The following is a 13,641-nucleotide window of genomic DNA, read 5'->3' as shown; positions in this document are numbered from 1 at the left end:
TGATCTTCCCAAGCGTCCCGGGGCAGTCAGTGGCATTGATAGGTCATGCTTATAATTCCCTCCAGAAGCCCCCTGAGCTTCAGGCCCCGCTTGCTGCTGCCAGCTGTCAGGCCTCGGTGTCTCCGTAGGCACTTCCAACTCCCGCGTCTAACCTGGAGCTCCCTCTCTGCATCGGCCACCTCCGTCGGACTCCGCTTTCATTGGCCCCGCCCTACCCCCAGACAAGGCCCCTCAGACATCCTCCCTTCTCCCTTTTCCCTCCGGGCCCCGCTGCGTCCAATGCAGTCCTTCCTCAGATCCTGCCTAGCCCACATATTCTCAGATCTTCCTCAGCCCGCTGTCACCTTGGTAGTCAATTCCCAAGTCACCCCCCCACCCCTGGTTTATCTACCACTTTTCTAACTATTCATCGATACTTTGTTTCTCATGCTTTCTTAGATAGCTTCTGAGAGGCACATAGTAAATAAGTATTTTCTGGTTGAAATGCCTCCATGTCTTTTTAATCTGGGCATACACTCAGAAATGCCTTCACTTTACTCACTTTTCTTCTGTGTAACACCCTCGTGATGCTTTGAGATTTAGTTTAGTTCCTAACAAAACTTTAGTGGCCTGCCTACTTCCTAGGGCATAGTTGAATACCCACCCCTCCTGACCCCTCACTCACACATGTGCCCACAGCCTGCCTGCTTGCCTCTGTCATAGGATTTCTCAAAATATGGGTCCTTGTACTCCAAAGTGTGCCTCTTAAAAATGCAGAGTCCTGGGAATACCCAGAACTGCTGAATTAGCATTGCTGAGAGCAGTGCCCAGGAATCTGCATTTAGGAGGCCCCACCTCTCCCCAGGGATTCTGATGCACAGCAGAGAACCAGCGGGAATGGCTGCTCTGGTCTGCCTCCTGCCTTGACCCCCCAACCAGGTCCAGAAGTGAAGGGTGCAGCCTCCCTTCTGGTGAAGTTTAATTGCCACCTACGACTGCTGGGACACGAGGGGAGCAAAGTTACTCAGATTTAACTGGTTTTCAACTGTATCTTTATAAAAAGGAGCAGTATTTATTTTTGTTTGTTTTTGAAAGCTTTATTGAGGTACAGTTTTGCATACCATAACATTCACCCATATTAAGTCCACAATTCAATGACTATTAGTATATTTCTAGCATTGTGCAACTGCCACCATGATCCTATTTTAAATCATTTCTGTTCTTTCAAATAGAAACTCTGTGTGCATTTGTAGTCACTCCCCATTCCTATCTCCAGTCCCAGACAACCACAAATCTACTTTCTGTCTCTATAGATTTGCTTTTTCTGGATATTCACTTAAGTGGAATCATACAATGTTGGGCTCTTTCACTTAGCATACTGTCTTTAAGCTTCATCCAGGGTGTGGCTGTATTGGCACTTCATCCCTTTTTATTGCTGAATAATATTCCATTGCATGAACATGTCGCATTTTGTTTATCCATTCATCAGTTAGTGGACACTTGGGTTGCTTCCCTCCGCTTTTTTTTTCATCTATTACAAATGATGCTGCCATGGACATTTGTGTACAAGTCTGTGTGTGTGTGGACATATGTGTTCACTTCTCTTGAGTAGATACCTATGAGTGGAATGGCTGGGTCATATGGCAAACACATGCTTAACTTTTTAAGAAACCTCCAGACTGTTCCCACGTCCCCCGGACATTCCCACCAGCAATGTAGGAAGGTTCCGGCTTCCCTACGTCCATCAGCCCTTGTTACTGTCCGTCTCCTGCTTGTAGCCATCCTAGTGCTTATAAAGTGGTAGCTCATTGTGGTTTCAATTTATGTTTCCTTGGTTACTGTTGATATGGAGCATGTTCTGTTGGCTATTTGTATGTTTTCTTGAGAAAAATGTCTATTCAAATACTTTGACCATTTTTAAATTGGAGTGTCTGTCTTACTGAGTGTGAGAATTCTTTATATATCCGGGGTACAAGGAGAGCGGTGCATTTACTTCATGGAGGAAACGCTCCCAGGTGGTGGTGGCCCAGCTGGTGGAGTCTCCGTGGCTCTCCTTTCCCCAGTTCTGGGATGTAGCCATTGGGGGACCCCTAGAAGCTCCTTTTCGACCTCTACCCTCTCCATGGTCTAAACAACAGCAAAAGGGCAGCGTGGGGACGCAGGAGTGGAAAGACTTCCCCAACAGCATAGCAGCCTAGGAAGGATCCTGGGGGGGTGGCTGGGGAAGGAGCTTCTTTTCACTGCAAGGCCTGTGCCTCACATTTAGCTGAGGGAGTCCACACTTCATGATAGGGGGATGGAATCGGGGTCTGTCCTGGTCCCCCTCAGCATTCAGTCTGTGGTTTTACGGCTCTGTCCCTGCCCACCCCCACCATGCCAAGGCCGGGCACAGAGCCCGCCTTCAGGATATACTTAGACTTCTCCCGTGGTTTCAGTTCCCACTGGGCTCTTTTCTGCTGAAATAGCCCAGTGCCCTGCAGCCTGGTGTCCTGGCATGCTGGCCTGTCCCAGCAGCCACGCTGTCCACTCCTCATGGAGATCATGGGGACTTGAGGACAGAGTCTGGGCTCGCCCGTCTGTGTAGACCAGCAGCCAGCACACAACACACCTCAAAACACGTTTGCATACACTTTTCTTAAGTCAGTGAACGAAGAAGAAGGAATAAATTCATGTATTAGGAGAGAGAAAGCCAAGACTCAGACAGGTTAAATATTCCGCTCAGACTCACATAGGTTGTCAGTCAAGGGGGCTGGATCTCAAATCAAGCTTCTCTGAGGCCAAAACGCTCTTTCCACTACATCAGGTTCCCAGTCCCAGCCTCTTATCCTCAGAGATTCCACCTCAGAGGATGATTCATGTCACAAGACTGATCAGGGGTGGCTGAGGAGCGACGCCACAGGGCGGGACAGCCCAAGGGGACGAGGAGGGAGTTTGTGTATGTGGTTATTTCACCCTTCTTTTTTTTAATTGAATTGTAGTTGATGTACAGTATTATATTGGTTTCAGGCATACAACATCGTAATCCAACAATTTTATACATAACAAAGTGCTCACCAGGATAGGTCTAGTCACCGTCTGTTACCAAGCAGTTATTACAGTGTATTGACCACATTCCCTGTGCTATACTTTTCGCCCCTGAGACTTGTTTATTTTATAATTGGAACTTGGTACCTGTTCATGCCCACCCCCCATTTTGCCCTTCTATCCCCTATTCTGGGTTTGATGGAAGTGACAGGAAGTAAATGACAGCAGGTAATCAGAAGTCACCTCTGATTGGCAGGACCTGGATGAGGAGTAGGTGTGGCGAGAATGGGCGCAGCAGGGGCCGGGGGGCCGTGGGGGCCGTGGGGCAGCAGGAGCAGAGCGCAGAGGGGGCTGGGGCGCGGCCGGGACGTGGGCCGGCCCTGTGCTGAGATCCTGGGAACTCAGTGAAGGACGGAGGACTGGAGTCAGGTCCTCTTGAAAGTCAGGCAGAAGAGTTTGCCCTTTTTCTCTGCGTTGAGACATGATTAGAGTTTTTCCAGGAGTCATATGGCTAATCGGGATCTCATATATATTTTCTCCAGTTTTGTGAAAAAGTTTAAGGTGTTTTTTTTACTTGTATCACTGTCTGATCTCTCGTATTCTGATTACACTGTTTCAAAATTCAGAAACTCTTGAAACTTCTTTGCAACGAAAAACAAAACGGTGGCTTTCTTTGCTGTTTGTTGAGAAGCAGGATCCAGACATGCTCCGTAGGAGGGTGAGCAAGAGGCAGGCACCTTGCAACGTGAACGCGTCTCTTAGTGAAGCAAGTGCCTGGCTTGTCTGAGTGGGCTCTGCTTCCTCCGCCTCCCGCTACGGCTGCGCAGGAGCTGTGTTTTGGTCACCTCTGATTTTCTAGGTAAGAGCACTGTGCTCTAGTAGGTGGTGGAGATTAACTGATTGAATGAAGCAAGCATATTCAGTGAGCCCATCAATGAATGAATGAATCCATAGGATGGTTTGATTCTTCTGTACATACCGTTACCCCAAGTAGCAACAGTGAATCTCAGGATTACTGTCCCCAGTGATTGGTAGCTTCCTGGGAAAGAACAGAAGGTCGTAGGAAAGAGAATTCAACAATGTAGAGCAGTCTGATTTGATCATAGCTTAACAAATATTTTTTAATTTGGGTGGACTTACAGAAAGAATAGTCCATTGTGATTTCGTGGTTCGCAGGGAGCTCACATATGACTGCCCAGTCTCACCATGAGCGATGGTTTGAAAGTCTTCAGTTTCCTGTCATTTCAGATCTCTTTTCTGTTTAATCTTAGCCTCAGGATCTCTGGAATCCCTGGGATCTGGGTCTCCCCTACAGAATCAGAGTAGAAACTCTCATAATTATTTCTGCACCTTTGGCCTAGTGAGGACATTAAGCTAACGATCAGAGAAACTGGAAGACTCAGCCCTTCTATTAACATGAAAATGTTACCAAGGTAGCATTCTCCCTTGCTTTGTGAACTTGCTGTGAGGAATTTACAAAACACTTTGGACAATGTGGAGTTTTAAAAAATCTGAAATCCTACAGGAAAAAGGAGCTATGGAAAACCCAAAGGTTCACATCAGAGGGAGCAAGTGTAGAGGAAGCCACGTGATTTTAAGTGGGAAAAACTAATCTAGTATCTTCATTTAAATGGAAATTTCTCCATTGAAAATCTGGCTTTTTGCCTGATCTGAGATTATGCCAGTGAGTGGGCAGGTGACAGAAAGGCAGTGAGCAGTAGCCAATTAATTAGTCAATCAAAAAATATTTATAGAATTCTCTGTGTACATGGCAGCATGCAGGACTCAGTGGAAGATACAAAAAGAGTAAGATATGACGTCAGTCCTTGCAAAGCTCAGACTGGTCTCCTTGGGAGGTGGGGTGTGCATGTGCTAACAGAAAAGATAGCACATGGCAGTAATTTAATCGGGCAGTGTGTCTTATAGACACCAAGAACGTAATATAGACAAATAGGCTGTTATTCTGGGCTTATCACTATTTACTCTGGCCATGCGGTGTCAATTTTCAAAGCATCTATTAGAGCTGCTTTTTATAGCTGGTTAGACTGAATAGTTAGGACCTTAGACCTTTCACCACTGAGCATAAAAGATGGTTTGGCAGTGTAGCCCAGAGAAGGCACAGAGTGGATCTGTGGCATCTCCCTGCCCTGATGGACAGTGACTGCACTGGGGTGTGGGTGGGGACTTGATAATATGGGTGAATGTAGTAACCACATCATTTTTTCATGTGAAACCTTCATAAGAGTATATAGCAATTGTACCTTAATAAAAAATAAAAAAAGATGGTTTGGGTGAGAAAAATATGACGGATGAAGGAGTGTGATTTTCCAAAAATGGTCCCACAGAGATTGTGCTTGTGTCCTTAGCTGAGGACTGTTTTAAAAACAAGAGTCATGAAATTGTTTAGAGGCTTCCAGTTAAAGGATAGACAAGTCCCAGGGAGGTAATGTACACCATGGCGACTACAGTTGACGATATTGTACTGTATATTTGAAAGTTACTATAAAGTAGATCTTAAAAGTTCTCATCCCAGGAAAATGATTTGTAACTATGTATGGTGACTGATGTTAACTAAATTCATTGTGGCGATCATTATGCAATGTATGCATATATCAAATCATTGTGCTGTACAATGAAACTAATACAATGTTACATGTCATTTATATCTCAGTTTAAAAATAGGGGGAATATATGATTTAAAAATGATTAATTACATAGCAAAATACTCATTGTACAATAATAACACATGGACTTGAGAAAGCCTGTTTTAGAAATGTTGGTGGCAGAGGAAAATGAAACATTGAAAAAATTGTAAGGTTAAACTGTCCTAAAGTTTTTCCATTGGCCAGATCTTGTAGATGATTGCTCAACATTTCAAATACATGGAGATTTGATGAACTGGTTTGTAGATCGAGCTGTTCCCATGAGAGCAAAACAAGATGCCCTGTGTTCAAAGCAGTCACTAACATGTTTATCACTGACCATGTGCCAGACTCGATATGCCTGTGTACATGCTTCTAGCAACCCAATGTTTAGGTAGTAATTGCAGCAAAGCAAAATTAAGCTCTTTTCCCAAAGTCCACCAACTAGTGATTCCGTAACCAGGGCTCCTCTGTACCACCTTAGTTTAAAGATGAGCAAAATAATTGAGACCTTATAAAATGTTTGAAAGTGTGGGAAACTCTCCCTTTCTGGAAACTGCTATGAAAAAGTATAGAACTGCTATCTGTTATTGCATTGACTATTGTTATTACAATGACTACAAAAGGTAGTCATTGTACTATTGGCATAACATTGAACATTGGACAGTGTAAGGAACCAAATATCTGTACTTTAAGGATGGACTTCATAAGACAACCAATGAAGCAGAAGACTTTTTTTTTTAAACAAAGACAGCTGTCTTTTCTCCTAAGAAAATGTTTCTGGAACACTGTATTATTCCAAGAAAGTATATGAGAGAATACTGGTAGGCTATATTCTTACTTAAGTATATGAAGTATTTGTAAACATATACTTTTGGTGTGAGAAGAGTTTGAATTGTTTAAGTATTAGAATGTTAACTTCTTTATTTGAAAAAAACACCCAGGCTTGGTTTAAAATTCACCCAGAGACAAACAGTGTTCACTACCCATTTTCCTATCTTTTCTACACCTCTTGAAAATCATTTATAAAGAAAATCTTTGATCAGCAACAAAGCATATCATTGAGAAAGTTCAACACACTGGGGACAAAGAGAAGATCCCAACAGCTCTCTCCAAAGAGGAAATCACAGGTTACATCTAAAGGATCAAAAATCAGAACGGCTTCGGACTTCTCAACAGCGGCTCAGGAAGCTGGAAGACAATGGAGCAATGCCTTTAAAATTCCGAGGGAAATTTCTAGCCTGGAATTCTATGCTCAAACCACCAATCAAGTGTAAGGGCAAAATAAAGAAATTTTCAGATGGGCAAGGTCTCCAAAAAGTGGACCTTTCATGTACCTTTTTTCAGAAGACAATGCTCTTCCCAATGTACACCAAGAAAGAAGAGGATGTAGAATCCAAAAAAAAAAAAACAAAAAAAAAACCCCAGATGATATCACATAAGAGAAGGGGGCAAAAACCTAGAATGAAGATGAAGGTTTAACCCCAGGTCAGGGATGTACAGCAGGCCTGGGAGCAGGCTGGCAGTTAGAGCAACTCTGCACAAGAGGTGCCTCTGAGAAGAAAACCTAATAGATTCCAGATATGTTTGGTGCTATTAAAAGACCTACACAACTGTGTGTATGAGTTTGGAGATGAATAATCTTTAAGTATATAGAGAAAACTGAAAAGCTGAAAAAACCTGGCTCTAGGAAAACAGTTTGTGCAAAAAATGGAAGATAATTTTAGTATTCCTATAACTCGGCTGTGACTGGTCATAATTGTGTTAACACTGATTACTGCTAACTCCCAAATTGTGACATAACACTTTTGGGAGGATGGGACAGAAGGAAATATGAGTGTATGTGGCTGTGGGGACCAGGTAAGAGAAAAGTAAACCCTCATGTTTTTGCTGGGAACTCAATCGATAATGCCTAACACTGAAGAAAAACAAACCAGACATAGAGCTAGAAGCATGTGTATAGAGATAAAGAGGTAATCACTAAAAGAAAAAGCTAAAATAATTGAAAATGGTTGAGTCTCAGTCCCAACATGGCGCAAGCAGTCGAGAGACTGTTGCTGTAAGACTTGTAGAACTCTTGACTCTGTGCACATTTAGCTTTGATGAAAATTTAAGAAATTAAACTTTCAAAAAAGGAAAAGTGAGGGGGAAATTCAAATAAGAAAAAAAATGACAAGAGGGATGTGTATACTTCTCACTATAAAGAAACTCAAAAAGGAATGCTCAAAAATTAATATAAAACAAGGAATTAGGATTAGCCTCAAGTAAAATTCCGTGAAACAGACTTTTAGAAAGAGAAAATCATGAAATTCTATGTTCTCCCCCTTTTTCCCTCCACACCCTCTCCCAGTCTGGTCAGATACCGGTGTCTACCCTCTACAGGCCGCAGGCTGCAGAGGACGGCAGCTGGGGCCGCCTTCTGCTCATAACCAGAGAACCTGGGCGCCGGGTGAGAGCTGACCCGGTCTCTCTCTTGACCCTGCAGCTGTGTGTCTGCCGTCTCTTTGCTTCTTATCTGATTCTCAGAACATTTTCCGTCAACGGCCCTGCTGATGCCCCTTCCCTGCCGGTGTCCTGACGGTCCACGTGGCTCCGCCGCATCGCTTACCCTGACCTCGCCGCCTGCGTCTGCCTGGGCCGCTCCATCCGCTCCCTCAGCCTATCTCTTAATTGCTCGCTCCCACCTCCTCCTCCAAACTTGGCTAAATCCACTTTGAAAAACCAAGGGGAAAGGGATTGCCTGGGAAGAATTTGGGGAATCCGCCTCCCTGTTCTCTCTTCATTCTTGAGAGCTAGGACAGCAGCTGAGGGCACATGTGGGGAGAAGTGTGTGTGTGTGTGTGTGTTTGGGGAGATGAGCTCACAGCCATCTGAGCCCCTGTCATTCTCCCTGGGAACGCTAACATGTACTTTTGATATCCTGGTGTATTTTTCTTTTATTTGTTCTTCTGTTTCTCTTAGAAACTGTTCTAAAATTTAAGCCCAGAGGCATCTTTCCAGCTTCCTTCCATGAGCTGTGTTTTGACCTCTTAAGAGGCCGTGGTTAGACTTCAGTTCATTGTGATTTCACACGGAGTGACATCTGACTGGCCTTTAGCCTGCATTCCACACCAGTCTGCCCAGCCTTGCCCTTCATGAGCAGCCCCTGTTGTCTTTCAGCCTAGGAGCACTGTTAGATAGCGTGAGTTTGAGTCTTGTCAGGGAGGCCGATTAAGCCACAGTCAGGGACAGAGGTCCTTAGGGTGAAATGGAACAGGCCTTCCCCAAAGGGCTCTGGGAGCCGCGGCCGGTGGCTGGTGCTTTTCTCTTGGGGCACAGGGAGGTGCCAACAAAGCAAACATCTCTCCAGCGTGCACTGGGTCTGTGGTGGCAACATTTGGCAAGCTGAGAGCATAGGTAACTGCGAACACATGGGCAACTGTTAAATGGCTTGAGGAGCTTGTATCATTTCTCCAGCGACCTTCACCCAACTACAGGATACCCAGTTCCCTTGCAAGATCACTAGTAAAGGGTTCAATGGAATTTCATCTCCCCCTGCCCCTTCTTTTTCAACTGTGATGGAAGCAAAAGCCCTGACGTTAAGAGAAAAAGAATAGATGAGAAACTTCTAATTTTGAATCCCCCTGAGATTAGATGCTGATTTCAGCCGTGCAGAGAACACTGCCCCATATTTTGAAAGAGTAGGTGCTGGCAGTTTCAGAGGAGACGACTTTCCAAAATAGACGGTGAACTCCCCCACCCGTATCTAATGGCCATCTGACATTCAGACACAGAAGGACAGAGCTATCCACACATTTGGATAAGTGTAATCTTGCTTTCCACAACGGCAGTGGCACATTGTCGTTATGTTTAAGCTCAAAGCTAACAAAATAGAAAATACAGACGAGAAATGCATTACCTAGTTCCCAGCAGAAATAAACAATACTGCACATCTTAGAGCAATAAAATTTAACCCACGCCCTGGGTCGGCACTGTGTGCTGCAGGAGCCTGCCGGTCCTCTTTGGCTCGGAGCGATGCTCGGGAAGAGTGAGAACTACAGACACCGATGAAGCGGAGGCATGTTTTATTCTCTCCGAGGCCGCAGCCTCATTTTGCCAACAGCTTGTCCAAGGCCGGTGTGATCAGAGAGACAGCACCTATAAGCTGGGTCTCCTGAACCTGGCCAGATTCAACTGGGTCCACTCCCTCCGAGGTTGCCCCAATAACCTGACATTCCAGGGCCGGAAACGTGGAGGCATCCGCCTTGTGAACGCTCAGCGTAGCTATCTAAGATCTGTTTAGAAGCAGGGAGGATGGTACCACTCCCACTTTTATCCCCAATCCCTTAGTCAGCTTCAAACCCAATTTATCCCAGCCAAGAGTGCTGGGTGACAAGGTCAGTGTCTCCAAAACCATCCCACCTAAAACTAAATTTTGTCTCACAGTAACGGGCAGCAAAAGGAAATGTCCCCTGTTAATATTTTAAATTAAAATCTCTGCCATTCAGAATAGCTCATTTAAAACAATTCGTCGACAGAAACACTGGAAGCTGAGATAAGTAGAAGATAATTAGCTCTTGGAGGTGGTGGCCTGCTTGCCTGCTAAACGTTACACAGTTTCAGACGCTCCTTGTTCGTAGTCGGTTTAAGGTAATTGAGTAAACAAGGGTTATCAATGAGTGCAGTGTCCCCTGGAATTACACTTAAACAGAAAGAATTATTGGAAATAGAATATGCTCCCACTACTTTGCAGGATAAAAGTTGGCAATATAATTGTGAGATATCCGTTCACGTTCTTTTAAGTAAGTGCCAGACGTAGCCTGTGTCATAGCACAAAGAAACATCTGTGGGGACATGTGATGATGGTGTAAAGTGAATACTTGTGATTGCATATGAGCTGGTAAAAGTGATTGAATGGCGCAGTAAATAAGCTCAATATCATTTGTCGGGTGTTCTTTTGTTCCAAATTTTATGTTCTTTTGAATTTCATATGTTTTCTGACATGGAGAGGTCAGGTAATTAAATCCAGTCCGAGTAATTTTTTATTTTCCTTCCTGCTGCTGTTAAGTGTGACGGTGTCAGCTTGCTAATCCTCCGTCCCTCTCACCCGGCCTGCATCTGTGCCTTGTCGTTCTAGAATGGCAGAGATGCAGGGACTCATGGAAAGACTGGAGCGGGTCGTGGGCCGACTGGAGTCGCTGTCTGCAGAGTCACGCCGGTGTCCGCTGGACTGTGGGGAAATGAACAGCGCCAACAGAGGTAGGGCTGCAAATGTCAGCATTACTGCTCTGTATGTGGGTCATTGCATTTTGTCCCCGTCACTCAGCTCTCAAGATATAGTTCCGTCGGCCTCTTCAGCTCCCTGGCCCCTTCCTTTATGGGTGACCAGGACATCGACGAGATGCAGGCCATCTCTGAAAGAGACAAAGGGCAAAAAAGATCCAACCCCCAATCCACAAAAACTACCCGTATCTGTGCCTGTTAAGGGCATGATCCGTGCGCCAAATATCATTATTCTTCCATTTTAGTGTTTATACTGCCGTTCCACACTCAGTGACTAAATATCTAAATATATTATCTAAGTAATCATCAAAAAGAAATTCATGTTCTCTGTTAGAATGTAAATTGGAGAGAATTAACATTCTGTAGATGTTAGTGTTAGAACAAGTCGCTGAACTTAAGAACAGTTAAGTTTCAAAGGAAGTGAGTCTGATGTGAAGTCAAATACGACATCCACGTGGCCTATCACGTCTCAGTGATTTACTTTGCCTACTCCTACCCAAGGACACTTTTAAAATTACATGCTGATACCCTGCTTTTAAAAATGATTTTAAAAAGTTATGCAGTCAAACATAAAAAGTTAACTACTTTCTTTAAAAAGACACCATATATGGCAAACCCTGTAAGTTATCTACAGTAGATTTCCCAGCTCCTTCTTGTCTAAAGTTGCGGACTTAGCAAATAAAAATACAGGACACCCTGTTAAACTTGAATTTCAGATAAACTGCATTTTCTTTCTGGTTATAAGTGTTGCAAATACTGTATGGGATATACTGCATGGTACACACTTTGAAAATGTATTCACTGTTTATTTGAAATTCAAATATAACTGGGCTATCTGTATTTAATCTGGCAACTTCTCTTCTTGTCTGACATACATTTCCTCCTTATCTGACCCATTTTGAATCCTGTCGGGCTTTTGGGGGCTGAGGAAAGCCTTGAAGAGGGGACTTCAAGAAAGGCCTTCACCAGGCAAGAGCTGCACTGGTGCTTCTAGAGTTGCAGGCATATTTGGAGCTGTTCCTTGTGTTGCATGCCCCGTGACAGAAATTACTGTGTGGGCACAAATGCATGGCCTAGTCCCCCCAAAACATAATGAAAATTAAAATGCTTTGAATGAATTGAAAGGGGGTGTTGTTTAAAGGAGAGCTGCCAGGGAGCCTGAAAGTTTTTCCACATCCACTGAGACACATCTTCGATTTCCTTTTAAGCCTCTTTTTGTGAACTATGCAGTTGGTATATGAGATTCCCGAAATCTTATTTGTAAGAAAATATTTTCATGTTCTCTTCAGTAATTTTGTTCCCTTACGCCTTTGGCATCAGGTGATCAAAAGACGTTTCTCTCCGATGGCCACCACAAAGACAAAGCCCAGGAATACATAAAATACCATGAAAATCCAGCTCTTAGCAAAGGGTGTGGTGGTGCTGAGGGAAGGAGGAAGAAAAACCCTCAATCATTTGAACCTCACTTAACTCAAAGAGGTACTAGACTGAATTGCCTTATGAAAAAAATTTTTTCTGGGAAAATTAATAGGCCAAGCAAAATTGGAAGGCATATAATTAAGTTACTTGAGTAGTTAAACAAATATTCGCTAATATAGCAGGTCATTCCAAAAGAGTTGTTAAAGTAGAGTCTTTTAGAACAACGTAGCCAGCCATTTCTTATCCAACTTGAAGTAGGATGATTAGTAAATAGGATAGTATTAGTGTTATCAGTAAGGCTATTATATAGTACTAATGATTAGTAATAAGTACTATTAGTAAATAAGATAATTAATAAAATGTCTGTATTTTATATCCATCCTACATTTTACTAATCCTAAACATCATTTCTGTTTCTTCTTAATTAGTAAACTTTGGTAATTTTCTAAATTCTGTTTTTAACAAATCCTTAAAGACACCCTCTTACCTTAAAAATAAAAATTACAGTAATGTTAAAATTAAAGTGAAAAAAATTTTTTTATTTGAAAAGAAACTTTTAAAAGGAACTGATCCATTACAAATCCATAACATGTGCAGATCAAAAACTGCCTTCTTGTGATACTGGTGGTGTGATGTGTTTTTATGATTTTTTTTTCCCCCTGACAATCAGATAAAATTGGTTCAACAGTTGAAGAAGTATTTTTACATGCCTGCCAAGTGATGAGTACTAAACTAGGTTCAAGGAAATCTAAGATGAATTATACACAGTCCTAATCCTCTGGAATCTTCGGTCTTGATGCACTATTATTCAGGGTTGAAAAACGCTTTGATTAAGGGATGCTCAAAAGATGCAGGCCAGGGACAAAGACAGGTCATTAATGGCTCCCCGGAGGAGGTGTGAGCAGAGCTACATGATGAAAGGAAATTGGGAAATACTCCCTTTTATCACCCTACCTTCTGCTATGTAGAGGCCTCTGTCACATTTCCAAAACTCTCTCCCACTTTAAATACTTAGCAGAGATCTCTCAAGCCTCTCCCATAGCAACACACAGCTTTATCTGTCCCAGATGGACCCCTAAGGAATCTGTGGGCTTGGGCCCCTTTGTGTTCCAGAGGTTGGTACATACTGTATTTTGAACCTCAAGGTAACTCAAGTTTCAGTACAGCCTGCTTAGAAGTTAGACTGTAGGTGCAGAGAGCTGTAACAACTGCGGGCCTGTGGAAATGGGCAGCTGAGAAAGAGGGGAAAGGAAGGGAGCTTTGCCCTACAGCGTCATGGGCAGGGCTGTTTCTGTCCACTGTGAGAGGAACCCTA

The 13,641-nt window shown here is 43.4% G+C and overlaps 1 protein-coding gene across 3 annotated transcripts in view; it reads left to right on the top strand.

Moving 5' to 3' along the window:
* CAP2 (cyclase associated actin cytoskeleton regulatory protein 2) overlaps positions 1 to 13,641 on the top strand; it is a 118,294-nt gene that overhangs the window by 10,698 nt on the left and 93,955 nt on the right. For 2 of the 3 annotated variants that reach the window (XM_036911698.2, XM_036911696.2), the window contains exon 2: positions 10,762 to 10,883. In XM_036911698.2, coding sequence (XP_036767593.2) covers positions 10,763 to 10,883 — 121 coding nt within the window. In that variant the 5' untranslated portion in view covers position 10,762. Of the gene's footprint in view, positions 1 to 3,683; positions 3,863 to 10,761; positions 10,884 to 13,641 lie in introns of those variants that run through there. The other variant, XM_036911697.2, reaches the window with a different exon arrangement.

Source organism: Manis pentadactyla, chromosome 16 (assembly GCF_030020395.1).
Source record: "Manis pentadactyla isolate mManPen7 chromosome 16, mManPen7.hap1, whole genome shotgun sequence".
Lineage (NCBI taxonomy): Eukaryota > Metazoa > Chordata > Mammalia > Pholidota > Manidae > Manis > Manis pentadactyla.
This window is presented reverse-complemented; position numbering and strand designations above follow the sequence as displayed.